The sequence below is a fragment of the Amia ocellicauda genome, chromosome 4 (assembly GCF_036373705.1).
Source record: "Amia ocellicauda isolate fAmiCal2 chromosome 4, fAmiCal2.hap1, whole genome shotgun sequence".
In the NCBI taxonomy this organism is placed as follows: domain Eukaryota; kingdom Metazoa; phylum Chordata; class Actinopteri; order Amiiformes; family Amiidae; genus Amia; species Amia ocellicauda.
In genome coordinates, this window is record NC_089853.1 from 43785267 (window position 1) to 43801506 (window position 16240).

The 16240-nt window shown below is 39.9% G+C and overlaps 2 protein-coding genes across 3 annotated transcripts; both read right to left on the bottom strand.

Annotated features, from left to right (window-relative positions):
* Positions 1-956: 956 nt before the first annotated feature.
* Positions 957-7244, bottom strand: fam83d (family with sequence similarity 83 member D). The gene is made up of 4 exons (XM_066702415.1): positions 6662-7244; positions 5358-5525; positions 4856-4980; positions 957-4064 (listed from the first exon to the last, which is right to left on the bottom strand). The coding sequence occupies exons 1-4, from the start codon at positions 7139-7141 to the stop codon at positions 3128-3130; spliced, it is 1710 nt and encodes a 569-aa protein (XP_066558512.1). The 5' UTR covers positions 7142-7244; the 3' UTR covers positions 957-3127.
* Positions 7245-12094: 4850 nt separating this feature from the next.
* Positions 12095-15754, bottom strand: rab5if (RAB5 interacting factor). 2 transcript variants are annotated; one of them, XM_066702419.1, is made up of 4 exons: positions 15533-15754; positions 13696-13799; positions 13224-13353; positions 12095-12593 (listed from the first exon to the last, which is right to left on the bottom strand). In XM_066702419.1, the coding sequence occupies exons 1-4, from the start codon at positions 15638-15640 to the stop codon at positions 12552-12554; spliced, it is 384 nt and encodes a 127-aa protein (XP_066558516.1). In that variant the 5' UTR covers positions 15641-15754; the 3' UTR covers positions 12095-12551. The 2 variants fall into 2 exon arrangements, with proteins under 2 accessions (XP_066558516.1, XP_066558517.1); XM_066702420.1 differs by having other exon boundaries at positions 13141-13353.
* Positions 15755-16240: the final 486 nt, after the last annotated feature.

The window sequence follows — 16240 nt, forward strand, 5'->3', positions numbered from 1 at the left end:
TTATTTAAAACGGAGGGCAACGATCAAGAACAAGGAGGAGTTGGAAAGTATTGATCCAAAGCAGCACCTAGGAGACTGACTCAGACGTGTCAGTAGATTAGCACGCATGAGCACAAATAGTATAATGCATAAGATTTTTAAAGTAGTGCAATTCTTTTTTGGTTTAAAACCTTGTTGGAGGTTACAAATTATTCCAAATCTGATGTCTAACCTCCAAGATGTTGAATACAAATAAAAGATCTCAGATAGCCAGTGTGTACCTGTATGTATGGACTTGGGTTTTCTCTGGCTCACCAGGATCCTGTACTCTGAATCCATTATTTAAAATGGAGGGATGGATGGGAAAGAGAGACCTGATAATGTTTCAAACTTAAAATTGAATGGAAACAAATACACCTCGGATTGTAAATACCAAGACACTGTGTGAAAAAAGGTTCCAAGCTGTTATTGAAGACAAACATAGCCACACTTTTTAGACATAGCTATGTTTTTGCAGTTATGAATACATTTGTGTGTGTGCAACACTCAATAACATTTTAAGTTGCATTACATTTGCACACTATATGCATGTCCCTGAATATACAGATTGGTAATGAGAGGTCCATCTGGAACTTCATCCAGCAGTTTTCTCTTCTATTAAAGACTCAAGATATTTTATTCCTTTAACCTTTACCAGGAATTTAGGTATTAATGTCCTCACTCTTCTCTGAACTCCTTCTAAGGTAACAATATCAGTTTCATAACATGATGTCCCAAACTGAACATCGATTATAAATTAGGTCTTACTAGTGCGCTGTATTATTTGTATTCAGTTCTGCACCTTGCACTGTATGTCCAAGCATCATTTTTGTATCACCTTTTCTAGACTAAGACAATGACAAACAAACTTCTAAATAATTTTCTTGAGTTGGGATTCATGCTGCCGAAATGTTTGTATAAATCAGACAAATGTCAACTCACAGATAAATGATTATTTTATTCCATGAAAAAATATGAAGACACCACACCCAAAGAAACAAAAGACAAACAAGTTTACTGCACCAATCTGACAACCCATGGTGCATAAGATTTATTTCAATTTAACACCCCCAAAAAAACACAACTGAGGAGAATTTAAAATGAAACCAGAAAGACGGATCAACCTTTTTTCCTTTATCATAACAAGGAAGCAGTGAATTCACTCAAGTGTCATGTAAACCTGTAATCTGAGCTTTTGCAAATAAAGTTTATAATTAACCAAACAAAAATAAAAAAACAAAATTAAATGACCTGGCGACAAAACATGAGGTTAATATCTACATAGAAAATCGGTTCCCTGGTGACAATTCTTAGAACAATTTAAGCACTGCTTAAACCCTCTCTGTCGGGCAGCCTTTATTTCTGTGGTGTGCAGGATGGATCATTTGGAGACATTCATTGAAAGAGATGAACTGGTGGTAAGGCTCACAGCATTTTCCCCTAAAAAGCCAACATTCTAGTTGTAGTTAAGTCAAGAGTAGATATCGTCCACTGTGAAATGAAATGCTTATAAAACCGCCAATATGACAACTACACAGGATTATTTGGAGCTTCTATAATTTTTGCAGGTGTAGTAAACTTATGAACATGATGAGAGCTAAGTATTTATATCAGCCATTGGAAAAATATTAATGTCTTACGATAGCTGGGTGTTGATTGTAGTATCACGATTCACAGAAATCTAATTAAAACCAATATATTTTTCTTAACTTCCAGTGTTTCCCCTACCATTATACTGGGGGGCAGCCAAAAAAAAATAACAACCCAAGCACACAAGCTCTGCCCCCTACTCTCGTTCATCACTCCCCCACCCAACCCCCCATTTTCTCATTCGCTACGACTACCCTATCCCCGCACCTCCACTCGATGATCCACTAGTCCAGGGAAACCCTGACTTGGTTGCCTAAGTTGTTAGCAGCATAATTTAATATTTGAGACTTTTAATGATTACATTGTGTTAATAGATTCTGATTTATATCAATATACAATCCAAGCTGGCAGTAGTGAAGAACGTAGTAAAACAATTGTCCAAAACTGGAACATTTCATTAATTCACGGTAACCTCCTGACAGTGCTCGGTTCTATATCAGCAAAGTGTTAATGTACAGATGTAAACCACAAGGTAGTTGCTAATTTCCATTGACAGTAAACTATAGCTTCCCAATATTGTTGGGAGGTTGGGAAATAGATGTACAACATTCATTTATCTCTTTCATTCCATTGCACTTTCAGAGAAATTCCTTATTATTGAATCAAGTGTTATGAAAGTCTAAAACATTAAGTATCCTTTAATGTTAAAAAGTATATATTCAGCTACATTATGGACAACACTCAATTCAGCACAGGTTGAACTATTAACTTACAAATTATCTTTCCGCAATTTAAAAGCAACTGTGAAATTTGAAGGGATACTTTGGTATTTTGGCACTTTAGCCTGATTTCCTACTCACCCAGAGCATACGAATGCATGGAAACCATTTTTAAGGTCTGTGTATACAGTTTGAAGGAATTCAAATTTTGCATTTCGTTAGCTTAGACGCAAATGATCGCAAAAAGCTGACTCTCAAAAGTCAGCTAATAGATTGCTGTGCGTGAATGAAATCACAGAGAGCACAGGCAGAACCAAAAGTAGTCTGTCAATAAGCAATTATGTGAAAACTAATTTCTTACAATTATCAGTAAATTAATGAATTTATTGAACTATTTATAGTATTGTTACACAACAAATGACAAACGGCCAACTTTGCAGTAGTTATAAGATCTATTAGTTGGCTTTTGAGAGTCAGTGATTTGCGACCATTTGCATCCAGCAGTTCTGTTATACTAACTAAATGCAAAATTCTAATTCGTTCAAACTGGAGACACAGAAAAACAAAAAAAGGTTTCCATGCATTCCTATGACTCTGGGTGAGTGAAATCAGGCTAAAATGCAAAATACCAAAGTTTCCCTTTAAGTAGTAAAAGACTCCTTTCTATATTTCTATCAAGAAGTGTTAAGTGACCATTTATGAAGTTATAAATCATATATAAATCAGCAGATGCTTTTTTGCAATGTTCTGGTGAGAATGCAGGCACAGTTTTTGTCCATCTTTCTGTGAGAAGGACTCCTTCACTTAAGGCATCTGGACCTTATCAAAGGGACCAGCCGAGGAGCCTCCCTCCGCATCAGCTGATTTTGCTCTCTCTGCTCATGGGCCTTCCTGAGTTTATAATGGCCAGGGTTGAAGGCCAGGTTGGTGAGGTCCACCAGCTCCCGCCGATGGGACAAGAGTGCCACCATATGGTCTAGTTTGGAGCGGATGGTGGAGTAGTGATACTGGCGCTCCTTGGTCAGCTTGTTGAAGCAGTCCCTCAGGGAGCCATCAGGGGATGAAGGAGAGTGATTTGCTGGAGCCCGTTTAAAGGCCCTGGATTGTTCCTTGGGAAGAGTGGAGATCTGGGAATCTAACATGGATGAGACCAAGTCCTGGCTGGCTGTTTGGGTTGCAGAAGTAGTAAAGGTGGTTTCAGTCTCCTGAACAGCCACATCAGTCTGCATGCTACTTTCTACCACCTGAATGTTGGTCTGTGTGGAAGTATGGCAGGTCAAGGGCACACAAGACTCCTCACTCCCTGTCTCCTTTGTTAAAACAGGCAAGGCAGTGTCCTGACCCGTTGGGGCCTCATGAGCAGTGAGGACCTCCTCCACGTGGTCTTTCTCCAACCAGTCCTCTCCAATGGTGGAGGCTTCTGACATCCGGCTGTCTTTGGGAAGCAGCTCCCCGTCATCAACTCCAGGAAGCACAGATATAGTTTGTGCTCTTTTGGGTGTGCTGGATAATATGCTAGGCTCCACGAGATGTGGTTTGGGTGGCTCTGGGCCTGGGGCCACCTTGAGGAAGAGATGGTCATAGATCCCACTGTTCCTTTGACTATAGAGTGCCTTGGGATTGAGTGGTTTGGATTCAGCGTACAGGATTCTGAACTCTTCGTCAAAGGTCTCCGAGATTTGGCCTGACAGCTCGATCAGGTTGCTGCTGTTCAGCTTGCCATCTGTCCAGTTAAACCTTAGGGGAATTACAAAAAAGCTTATGAAGAAGTGTCCTTTATCAATATTTGTACCTCAAGGAAAACTAACAAAACCAGATACACTACCGGTCAAAAGTTTTACAACATCTAATTTGTTCCAGTTTTTTTTTTTAATTTACACAGTTTAATGTCTCAATGTACTCTGAAATTAAAGCATAGAACAAATAAACAATTGGAGATAAAAAACAAAACAATCCCATGATTTATTGAACAAAATGTAACCCCTTAATCTGACAAACCCCTCTGGTATCCTTAAAAGGGCACCAAATCCATGTGCTTCTCTTTAATCCATGTGTACTCTTCACTGTTGTGTTGTTTTTCAACGATGTGAAGTATTCTCCGATTCTTTTTCTCCCCCCATTACTGAACGAGGGCAGGTGATACGGAAACTGTAAATCGGATGTGTTGGAGAATAAAACGCGGTTGCCAAGAGAATAAGCTTTCAAACAATGTGTGCATTGTAGGAATACAGTGTAACTTCTATGCACAGGAGCTGCATGTAATACTGACAAATAATATTGTTTTTTTGAACCTCTGACAGTTTACCGCTTACCTTTGTACCATTTCAGGTTATTCACTGGACTTGAACTGCTTACATTTCAATAAAAACCTGACGCAATGGGGATGTTCTAAAACTTTTGACCGGTAATGTACATCATTTATATCCCATGACAAACATTTTACAATGCATACACATTAAACATAAATTGAACAAACCATAAAATAATAATACACTATTAAATTTGGCAAGGAAAAAGTGTGTTTCTACCTGTAAGAGCCTGTGGCTACCCTGTTTCCATCAATCAACATGAATCTCTCATGAACTTTTCCAACAATCTTTGCACCAGATCGTGTAAAGTATGTGGCTCCTGTGAGGGTCCGCACCCTCATTTGCTGTAATGGGAAAGGAAAGGCAAATACATTTTAAATCGCACAGATCTTTTTTTCCTTCAGGTTCTCATACAAAAGCAGCAACCAATCCGTTCAAAAGCGATAACTTATAAACTCATAAACTCATATCCCGGTACGATTAGACACTGACCACTACACACGATAGGATACGGTCCTTTGCTGGATTCATTCTACATTGCTACATCTTGTACTAGGTGAATGTTTTACGACATTTGTAACATTTGTACAATTATTCTCTCTTCCTCGGAAAACAAAACCTGGGAATGCAGCTAGATTAATAAACACTCTCTCACCCAGGGATACTTTACAAAGGAAAAAAAAAAGACCCAGAGACAGAAAGTTTAGATAAGAGCACATACTTGCAGATCCTCCAGCTGGATATCCAGGGTCTTACACATCTGGAGGAAAGCAGGCACAGAGGACTGGTCCAGCAGGATGTAGACGGGGAGCTTGCGTTTGGTGCAGGCCTCATGAAGATCTTGAAATATGTCTAGGTCAGTTAGGGAGTCTGTTACCAGGGCAATCAACTGCAAGACAAAATGCATCTGCTTTTAGACTGAATTTAAAAAAAAAAAATGTTGTTGCAATGGTCTGAATGTGATTCGTGTTATATTAGTTTTCCTTTCAAATCCCCTATTCTTTGTAGCAGAAAGGCAGCCGTCTGCCAAAGTAACTGTAGATTTTTTCTTTTTTAAGGACCCTACAAGTTCTGTCCTGTCTCCAGTATGTGTGGGCTTAGCATCCACATTTTTGAAAAGGCAAAAAAAAAAAAAATGCACAGCATGTTGGAACATTTGTATGCGATTATGATTGCTTGAGAAGGAATTCCAGTCCACAGTGTTCACATTTTAATATCAAACCACATAGCTTAAATTCCAGAGAAGAGGCAATCAAATACACATCCAATTAAACAGAGGTCATGAATAACAATGACATCTGCCGACACTCAAGATTGGCAAAGGAGCTTTCTTTGTCTGTATGAAGAGCACAAGCCCTGGGGCATTCGCACAGAGCAGGGTGATGCCATTCCACAGGTGTGCAATGATAGAAACCCTTTCCAAAGGTTGAGTAAGTGCAATGCATGCTTTTGACCCCATACTTTAAAATGTATGATTGTGATCGAGTGGGGGGAGGGGGGTTAGATTCTGCAAGGAATGAATTAAGTTTCAATGGGTATAGTTGCATCTCCATTCTATAGTCATAAACATATAAAGCTCAGAAATTTTAAACACAAAGAATATTCATTCCCCATGAAGCACCATCAGTATTAACAACTTTTCTTGTGAAGTTGGGCGCACATTTGCCAGATGCTGAATATTTACAGGAATCGGCACATCAATGAGACAGGTGTGCGCGCAGGTCTATAGCCCGCCCCCAGGTTATAAGGCCACAAAACGATGTATATGCATTGATACACCATCCTATGTAGAAGAGTTGGGATAACGATTTTCTGATTTAAAAAAAAAATCTATATACATTACTGAAGCCATATTTTCTTGACTGGCCGATTTCAAAGAAGGATTTACAAACATGTATCCCTCTTTTGTTACATTAGCGACTGTCATAGCGACTGCGCTTCGAGTCACCAACAATGTCTCAGTACAATCCAATACAATACAATACAATACAATCTCTCCCTCGGACACCTGCGCGACACTGCTACCTCTTTTGCGCTCTTGATCATTCGCCTCGCCGCCTCCTTGCAGCTGTAAATGCAGTCCCCGTAGCTGGGCTGGAAGTGAGCCACAGCCCGAGTGACTCCCCGATAGGAGCCGGTGGTGAAGGCCGGCCAACCGATCTCCAGCAGCGGCGGCTCCACGTCCGAGACCTCGGGGAAGTAGGTGACGGAGGAGCAGTCCATGGAGCTGCTCACGGACTGGTCTACGCCGGCTTCATCCCCGCTCAGCGACACGCTCTTCGGGACCACGACCGAGTCCGTAATCAGTCCAATTTCTTCCTCGGAAAGGAAGCCGGGGATCCTCTCGGTCTTTAAGAAGCCGATGTAAGACTCCCTCCCCCCGACGATCAGCTCCTCCAGCGCCAGCCGGTGCGTCTCCTTGTACAGCTCCCTGCCTTTGAGATGGTGCCTACCCGGGGACAGGGCAGGGAAGGGGAAGTCATCCAGGCACTGCGACAATGCCATGCTCACCCTGTGCCGCCACTACAGTAATGCCGACAGGCGTGCACTAACTGCTCTCCCGACGCCGAGCTGGACTCTCTTTTGTGTGTGTGTGTGTGTGTATATGGCATTTTAAACTCAAACAAACCCGTCCCTCTCCCGCCGGCATTGGCTGAGGGAAGCTGGGACTCCGGTCCCGTCAGCTCGGCCGGCCGCAGGCTGCAGCTCATTGGCTCGCAGTTTGAATTTGTAGGCAAACAAGCCGGCTTTCCTCCTCTCACAGGGCAGCCCACTGTAGACACAGCGCAACGGCCGTCGGCGGACAGTTTTGTCTGCAAAAGGTATTATTTATATAAAGCGTTAAACTTATAACTGTTTCCACAATACACCCTTCTGGAACAATATATACGAACGCGTTACTTTGCACAGGAGCATTTATGACGTGGTGACGTCACAACAAGCGAAAGCATTTCCTCTGATTGTTCAAAAGCAGTCTTCTTCTTCTTCTTCTTCTTCTTCTTCTTCTTCTTCTTCTTCTTCTTCTTCTTCTTCTTCTTCTTCTTCTTCTTCTTCTTCTTCTTCTTCTTCTTCTTCTTCTTCTTCTTCTTCTTCTTCTTCTTCTTCTTCTTCTTCTTCTTCTTCTTCTTCTTCTTCTTCTTCTTCTTCTTCTTCTTCTTCTACCATTGTTTTAACAATTATTTCATGCTTCAGCTTCTCTGACAGCCATGGTCTTCTCTTGATCACAACTCCCTTGAATATTTGACCCTTTTTCGATTCACCCTTTTCCACATAAACCTCCTCTCGTTTCCTCATTGTAGTAGGACGCATGTTTACTGTATTGTTTGTGTATTCATTGTACAACTGCATTTTTGCACTTTTGAAACTATTGTGTATTGATTGTATTACTGCACGTTTGTAATGATTAGCATGCTACTGGTGTAAACTGTACGTCGCCCTGGATAAGGGGGTCTGCTAATAAATAGTTGTATTTTCTTAACAAAACAAAAATGTATCTTATATTCGGTCTAGTAATAGTTTGTGATTTTGTTGTTCTGCATTAAGTCATCATTTTGGCAGAATGAATAAAGTACACGCTAGGGAGCTGTGTGTACTTGGTTGAATCTGTCTGTTTCTGGCAGTTGAATCTCTTTGTTCAACATTTACCTGTTGTTAGACTGGTATTAATATTAGTTTAAGCCTAAATTGTGATCTGAAAACATCACGGTTACTGTAACAATGGTCAGTGGTCTAGGAACCCATTGTAAAGATTAAATATCTAACATTGTGAAATCGTCTTTGGTGTGGAACCTTATCAAAAGCTTTTTGAAAATCTAAGTACAGTGAGGGAAAAAAAGTATTTGATCCCCTGCTGATTTTGTACGTTTGCCCACTGACAAAGAAATGATCAGTCTATCATTTTAATGGTAGGTGTATTTTAACAGTGAGAGACAGAATAACAACAACAACATCCAGAAAAACGCATTTCAAAAAAGTTATAAATTGATTTGCATGTTAATGAGGGAAATAAGTATTTGACCCCTTCGACTTAGTACTTGGTGGCAAAACCCTTGTTGGCAATCACAGAGGTCAGACGTTTCTTGTAGTTGGCCACCAGGTTTGCACACATCTCAGGAGGGATTTTGTCCCACTCCTCTTTGCAGATCCTCTCCAAGTCATTAAGGTTTCGAGGCTGACGTTTGGCAACTCGAACCTTCAGCTCCCTCCACAGGTTTTCTATGGGATTAAGGTCTGGAGACTGGCTAGGCCACTCCAGGACCTTAATGTGCTTCTTCTTGAGCCACTCCTTTGTTACCTTGACTGTGTGTTTTGGGTCATTGTCATGCTGGAATACCCATCCATTGGGTCACTTCTCCTCCTCCAAACACGGCGAGTTGAGTTGATGCCAAAGAGCTCGATTTTGGTCTCATCTGACCACAACACTTTCACCCAGTTCTCCTCTGAATCATTCAGATGTTCACTGGCAAACTTCAGACGGGCCTGTACATGTGCTTTCTTGAGCAGGGGGACCTTGCGGGCGCTGCAGGATTTCAGTCCTTCACGGCGTAGTGTGTTACCAATTGTTTTCTTGGTGACTATGGTCCCAGCTGCCTTGAGATCATTAACAAGATCCTCCCGTGTAGTTCTGGGATGATTCCTCACCGTTCTCATGATCATTGAAACTCCACGAGGTGAGATCTTGCATGGAGCTCCAGACCGAGGGAGACTGACAATTATTTTGCGTTTCTTCCATTTGCGAATAATCGCACCAACTGTTTTCACCTTCTCACCAAGCTGCTTGGCGATGGTCTTGTAGCCCATTCCAGCCTTGTGTAGGACTACAATCTTGTCTCTGACATCCTTGGACAGCTCTTTGGTCTTGGCCATGGTGGAGAGTTTGGAATCTGATTGATTGATTGCTTCTGTGGACAGGTGTCTTGTATACAGGTAACGAGCTGAGATTAGGAGCACTCCCTTTAATCTCAGCTCGTTACCTGTATAAAAGACACCTGGAAGCCAGAAATCTTGCTGATTGATAGGGGATCAAATACTTATTTCCCTCATTAACATGCAAATCAATGTATAACTTTTTTGAAATGCGTTTTTCTGGATTTTTTTGTTGTTCTTCTGTCTCTCACTGTTAAAATACACCTACCATTCAAATTATAGACTGATCATTTCTTTGTCAGTGGGCAAACGTACAACATCAGCAGGGGATCAAATACTTTTTTCCCTCACTGTATATCATATCATATGCTTTCATGTGATCTACAGCTGCAGTTGCGTGTTCAAAAAATTCTAATAAATTAGTAAGACATGATCTGCCTCGTCTAAACCCATGTTGACTATCTCCAAGAATATGGTTTTCATTAAGATGCTCCTCTATTTTCTGTCTAATCATTTTTTCCAACATTTTACAGGTGATGCAGGTGAGACTGATTGGTCTGTAATTTCCTGGCTCAGTTTTGTCCCCTTTCTTGTGGACTGGTATGACATTTGCTGTCTTCCAGTCAGTGGGCACATCCCCTGTTCTAAGTGTCATTTGGAATATTTGACTTAGCGGCCTATAAATCATTTCCCTCATTTCTTTAAGTACTGTTGGAAAGATCCCATCTGGCCCAGGTGATTTGTTTGTTTTTAATTCTGCTAGTCCCTTTAGTACCTCCTCCTCATTTATCCTGATCTCCCTTAGGGTTTGACTGGACTGGTTGTTAACCTGTGGCATGTTATCTGTCTTTTCATTTGTAAAAACCTCTGTGAAATTCTCATTTAGAACATTTGCTACTTCTTGTTAGTTTTCCAAGATACTTCCATTTTTGCCCTTTATCTGTTTCACTTCCTCCCTTATTGTCCTCTTACTGTTGTAGTATTGTAAAAAGCTCTTTGCATTAGTTTTAGCTCCAAGAGCTATGTCTCTTTCTATGTCCCTCTTTGCTTTCCTGATCCCTTTCTTAAGATCTCTTTGCAGCTCAACATATTCTATGTATTTTGTTTAGTCTCCATCCCTTTTGTGTGCACTATACAACATTTTCTTCCTCTTTATATTTTTTTGCATACCTCTATTAAACCATTTTGGCCAGTGTTTTTTGGTCCTCAGTTTGCTAAGTTTTGGTACAAATTTCTCCTGAGCCTCAAGTAGTATATTCTTAAAATATAACCATTCATTTTCAACTGACTCTGTATCCAATGGGCTCCAGTCTACCTATTCTAAGTGCCACCTAATACCTTCAAGGTTTGCTTTTCTGAAATTGTAGACCATTGTTTTAGACTTGGGCCTTGTTTTTTGAAAGAAGGCCTCAAAGCTCCCCATGTTGTGATCACAACTTGCCATTGGTTCTCTAACTACTGTCCCTCTGACTCTATCTTGGTAATTTGAAAAGATCAAGTCAATGCATGCGCTCTCCCTGGTTGGTTCCCTGACAAATTGAGTTAGAAAGCAGTCATTTACCATCTCAACCATTTCTGTTTCTGCTTCTGTAGTCCCAACCGGGCTTTCCCAGTCTAAGTTTGGGAAATTGAAATCCCCCATTATAACAGCCACATCCTTGCTACATGCAGTCCTGATTACACTGTACAATGCAGCATCTTTCTGAATATCTGAGTTGGGTGGCCTGTAACACACTCCTACCACTAATCCTCCACATCTCGTCCAAAAGTTTCACCCACAAAGATTCTGTTCTGTTACTGTGATCTAATTTGAGTTCTTCTGCCTCAATGTCATTTTTCACATGTAGTGCTACCCCACCTCCTCTTTGATTTTGCCCGTCTCTCCTAACCTGTGTGTATCTTTCTAACTTGTATTCATCCCCATCGTTTTCTGTAAGCCATGTTTCCATCACTCCTACATCATAGTCACATGCCAGCACTGTGGCTTCTAAGTCCAACATCTTGTTCCTTATACTCCTGGCATTGAGGTACAAACATTTCAGGAATTTCCTACTAGCAGTTTCCCTTTCTTTTTTTTTTTTTACTTAGAGGAACATCTCCCATTGTCAGAGCTCCCTGCAGAAGTGACCTTCTCTTGCCTCGGATATAGGCCTACCCTTTCAACCTATTATTTTACATGCCTCTTGGGTTACAAATCTAACAATGTACTTTGATTGAGCTGTTAAAGAATTTAGTGTTGTTTCTTTTTTATTTAATGTTATTCTATCATGGAAAATTATTTTTCACTCCATTCAATGTCCATCCGATGTTTTCTTCGATACCAGGGTATTTAAGCTCAATCTCTAATGCACATTTATAGTACAAAATACATTTTCCAGGTTAACTAATGGTTGATCAATGAGAATGCCCCACACTTTAAACTACCACCCAGAAAATGTTCTGCGACTTGTATTTATTAAAACTACACAAATCCTAAGTAAATCTCTATTTCCATCCTAATTTCAAGTGATAATCGAAGATCTAATCACCTTTCATCAGACTTATAAAGCACTGTTTCTTCAAACAATAACATTAAGACCAAAATAACAAGTATACAAATAAATCAGTTTAATACATTTCGTTTTGTTAAAATGAGAATTGTACAGATATTTTTACACACTTGTTTAAATTAAAATCTCTGGACATAAGGTAAGAAGATTTGATCAAGAAGCTACTTGAAACAAAAAGTATTAAATAATAAAATGACTACATTTTCTTGTTTATTACAATGATAGTTGTTTAGCCTATGTATAAAAAAAAAAAAAAAAATCCATGGCTTTTGTAAAGTGTTCAGGATGTAAAGTTGTAGCGTAGAAATTGGATGAACAATCTTAGATTGCGAAGGTCATTCATTGTCAAATATCCATGATGCACTCCTTCCTGAATGATCACGTGTGATGTCGGTAAAAAACAAAACAAAAAAAAACCCTTGGACTCCAAAGTTCTTATCAATCAACTAAAATGTCCAATCTTCTTTTGTTGTCCCCCCACAAGAGAGATTTACATTTCTTCAGTCATAGTGAATAGCCGTGTAGAAAATTATCCAAACAACCTAAAGTGTGTGAGAGAGAAAAAGTCAATTAGCTAAATACACCTCATATATATTTCCAGGTCACATTTTTGAAGGTTGCGTGAGAAGATGTGGTTTATATATAAAGAACTTGTCCCTTAGGTCTTAAGCTATTAACCTTACACATCTGTGTCTAAATCTGTCTAATTGTGTCTGATACGGGTCTTTTCTTTAAAAAATATTTCTGTAGGAATATAATTGCATAAATATTCATAGACGTCAAAATCATGTAGAGCACAACAGCATCAACAAAACAGCCCAAGCAGATAGTGTTGATCAGTGCAGACGGGATTTAAGCATTCAACGCAGCCACAATATAACAAGGGTCTGAGTAATAAAGCAGAGAGAGGTTGTGTATTGATGCAGATAGTCCTACACAGACACTGCCATGACTAGCCTTAGATTGACATTTGTGACCCACTCCTATCTCATCAAAACAAATGGAAATATTATACAAGCAGCTTAAAGCCTGTACAATGAGTTTGGTTTGTTGGGTCGTTAATTTTGTTTTAAAAAGAGAGAAAATTACATTTGGATCAAATTACGTTCCACAACTGCCACATCCGAGTCCTATTTTTAGTCTATCTGTCTGTGTGCAGCAGGTGTAAGTACCAGGAAGAGCGCGAAAGACGTCATGAAGCCCTCTTTAGTCAGTTCCCATGTTCCTCCATACTCTTCCTCATCGATCTGCTGAAAACTGCTGAAGTAGACGTACAGGAGCCCGGCATTGATGACGCAGAATCTGGAATCAACGAGAACAATGAAGGCAATTGATCCAATTGAATAAAAGGAAGTGTTATTTATCCACAAATGGGACTGAAGACAAGTAAACAAGCAGCTGCTACACACACTCTTCAGTAGAAAAGGGCAGTGAGGAAGTGTCTTCCCAGAAACACATGCTGTTACTAAAATCTTTTTCTTCCCCAGCCAGAGGTTTCTTGGTGTTGTAAGAAACCTGATGAACCACTTTCATGTGTTTATATTAAATGAACCTGCGTTGTGCATGACTGATATAAATAAGGAAAAGGGAGCAAATATATAGGTACAGAAGAGTGGAAAGGAAAGGCCGACTGTCATGACTTACATTGCTATTCCAAGAAATCCTTTCAGAGGCGCTATTCCCCAAATGACCCCTAAAATCACAGCTATGATCTGCCGGAACCAGTAAATCACATCTAAAAATTCATCCTGTAAAAGCAGAGGGAGGGAAAATATGTTATTTTCTATGTGAAACAAGTTATTTAAGTTCTCTTTCCATATAACAGTCTTATCTTCTGAAAACACTGAAAAAAATTATCAATTAAGAGCTGTATATGCAAGAAAACTTGTATTAAAAAAAAAAAAAAAAAACCCTACCAGGAACATTTGTTTTCTGGTTAGAATGAACCTTGTTTGAATCCTTGTTCTTGGTAGCCTCACAGTCCATTTACTTATTTTGCTTATCATTAGTTTTTAATTTAACCCGATGGTCTTAAACTTTTGTAAAATATATAAATCAAATCAAAACATCAACTATAATAATCATAATTAGAGAGCCAGTATTTGATGCTGGGTTTCCATTTCTTAGAAGGGAGAACCTGCTTGCAAACAAAAACCTACCGTCAGGTACTGGTAATTATTAAAAAAAAAATTCTATCCAGATAAACAGATTTACCCATTTGGATTAAAATGAAAACATTGTGTTAAACCAAAAACAACAAACATTTTGAAAAAGGTTAAATGCAACCTTCCAGAACTGGATCCGAGACCCACTGTGGGCAGGGTGTGTGCGTGTAAAAATTGATTTGTAGTATTACTGTTTATAAAACTAGGACATTCAAATAGTTGCATTATCCATAAACATATCGAAATTAATTCACATGGGTAGTGATACAGGTAATTATTTCCATTTAGCTGAAATAATACCAAAATAAAACACCTGAATTATAACCGAGACCTCTGTTAAAAAATACTGTACATCCTATGGTGCTGGCTTATCAGCAGGCTAACCATACAAACTCTTAGTAGACTCATCCTTAAGCTATAATCTCCAGGGCAGGTTGGAGACATCACTAATAGGTAATCATACTCAGCATGCTTACACCAGTATCACTAACATACAAATCTACAACGTGATGCTATTTTCACATCACCCTCTGTCTGTATCAAGCATATGGAGGACCCATTGCTACAACAATTACTGATATTTTTCCACAAAAACAAAATATAATCACATACCAGGATAAAGGTGTTGGGATAATCTGATTAAAAGAATAATATATATATATCTTAAGAAATCTTGTAATGTTTTAGAAGCCCAGTGAGTATAGTTAAGACACAGCTTAAATGTGCTGTGAATGTAACTGTGGGAACAGATTTGGGATGTTCAATTCACAGAGACTGCAGGACTATACAACATCTGATTTCAGGCTCAATCCACACACGGGGCTCTAAAGTATCGGTTCCTTGTCGCATTGTATCAAATTATACATTATTATTCTATAAAAAAAAAAAAAAAGATGTTGCTGTATGAAAGCTCCTTCAGCCCATCATGCAAATTTAGTGCTGCAGATCTATTGTTTTCTTGCAACAATACAGGGAATGCATGACCTTCAGGTAGCATGTTTGCGGCACAATTGCACGTCCTCATTTTGACAGCACTGTATAGAAAACACTACTTGAAAGCTGACGTCCATCAAGAGTGCAGACTGTAATGCTATCCTAAGTCTAATTATAACTGACCCAGTGTTGACTTGTACGCTTTTCCTGTGACGAGTATCTGCTCACGTCATTGTAAAATAAACTGAACAAGGCAAGAAACTGAGAAACCAGATTTCCTACAACGCGACCCTGATCACATGACCTGGCTCACCCTAAGATCAGGGAGAACGAAGTTGTCTGGCTAGCGACACCCCTCCAACTAAAACCCGTGTGAAACAAACCTTTTCTTCCCATGCGGCGTTGCTCTTGAAAGCTTTACTCCATGGAGACAGTTTTACTCCCCCATTGGCGAGATGAACTTCTTCTTTCTTTCTTGAGCTGCTCGTCATTCTCCGCGACGACAACCGAGAGACTGGGACACCTTTGTGCTAAGCAGCAGTGCACCTCCTTAGATCGAAATGACGGTCGCCGCAGCTGTGTGGCACCCACAGTTTGTGGCTGCTTATTTTTGCTGAAACGCGTGGACGTGAGACTCCTTCGTTTTGATTGAATCTGACAAATAGACAGAAGCACTGCTGACTCCACAGATTGAATTTTGCACTCTGTGGGGTTCCGGCGCAGGCGCGCTGGGCATTGACCCCTTTCTCCCGGCCAATCAGAAGATGCGACGTCCCTGGGCACAACCAATAGGAAGTGGCGACCCGCGGCGCATCTCCGCACTGGTCAAGAGGGTAGAAACGCAAAGGTAAAGTGCGTAGCGCCGCCTAGTGTTGGATGACTAACAGTGTAGCTAATGTTTGAATATTTTTGGATTACAGTTGGATCCAAAGTATAAAGTGTGTATATTGATTGTTTTACAAATGTACATAAAACATGTTTCACATCATCATAAAATCAACGTCAAACCTATGCACAGTCTGGTATTGAATTCATTGCCATGCAAAAAAAAAGGCTTTACCTTTCATTTTGTGTGATTGATTCATCATTTC

What these genes read in the sequence shown, in the direction of transcription:
- rab5if (XM_066702419.1), bottom strand. Translation starts at nt 15,640, where the DNA reads ATGACGAGCAGCTCAAGAAAGAAAGAAGAAGTTCATCTCGCCAATGGG. An exon ending in ACGCCGCATGGGAAGAAAAG is followed by an intron (nt 13,800 to 15,532) that starts GTTTGTTTCACA and finishes CTGCTTTTACAG; the next exon opens with GATGAATTTTTAGATGTGAT. An exon ending in CGTCTTTCGCGCTCTTCCTG is followed by an intron (nt 12,594 to 13,223) that starts GTACTTACACCT and finishes CACACACTTTAG; the next exon opens with GTTGTTTGGATAATTTTCTA.
- fam83d (XM_066702415.1), bottom strand. Translation starts at nt 7,141, where the DNA reads ATGGCATTGTCGCAGTGCCTGGATGACTTCCCCTTCCCTGCCCTGTCC. An exon ending in TGATCAAGAGCGCAAAAGAG is followed by an intron (nt 5,526 to 6,661) that starts GTAGCAGTGTCG and finishes TTTGTCTTGCAG; the next exon opens with TTGATTGCCCTGGTAACAGA. An exon ending in GTAGCCACAGGCTCTTACAG is followed by an intron (nt 4,065 to 4,855) that starts GTAGAAACACAC and finishes AATTCCCCTAAG; the next exon opens with GTTTAACTGGACAGATGGCA.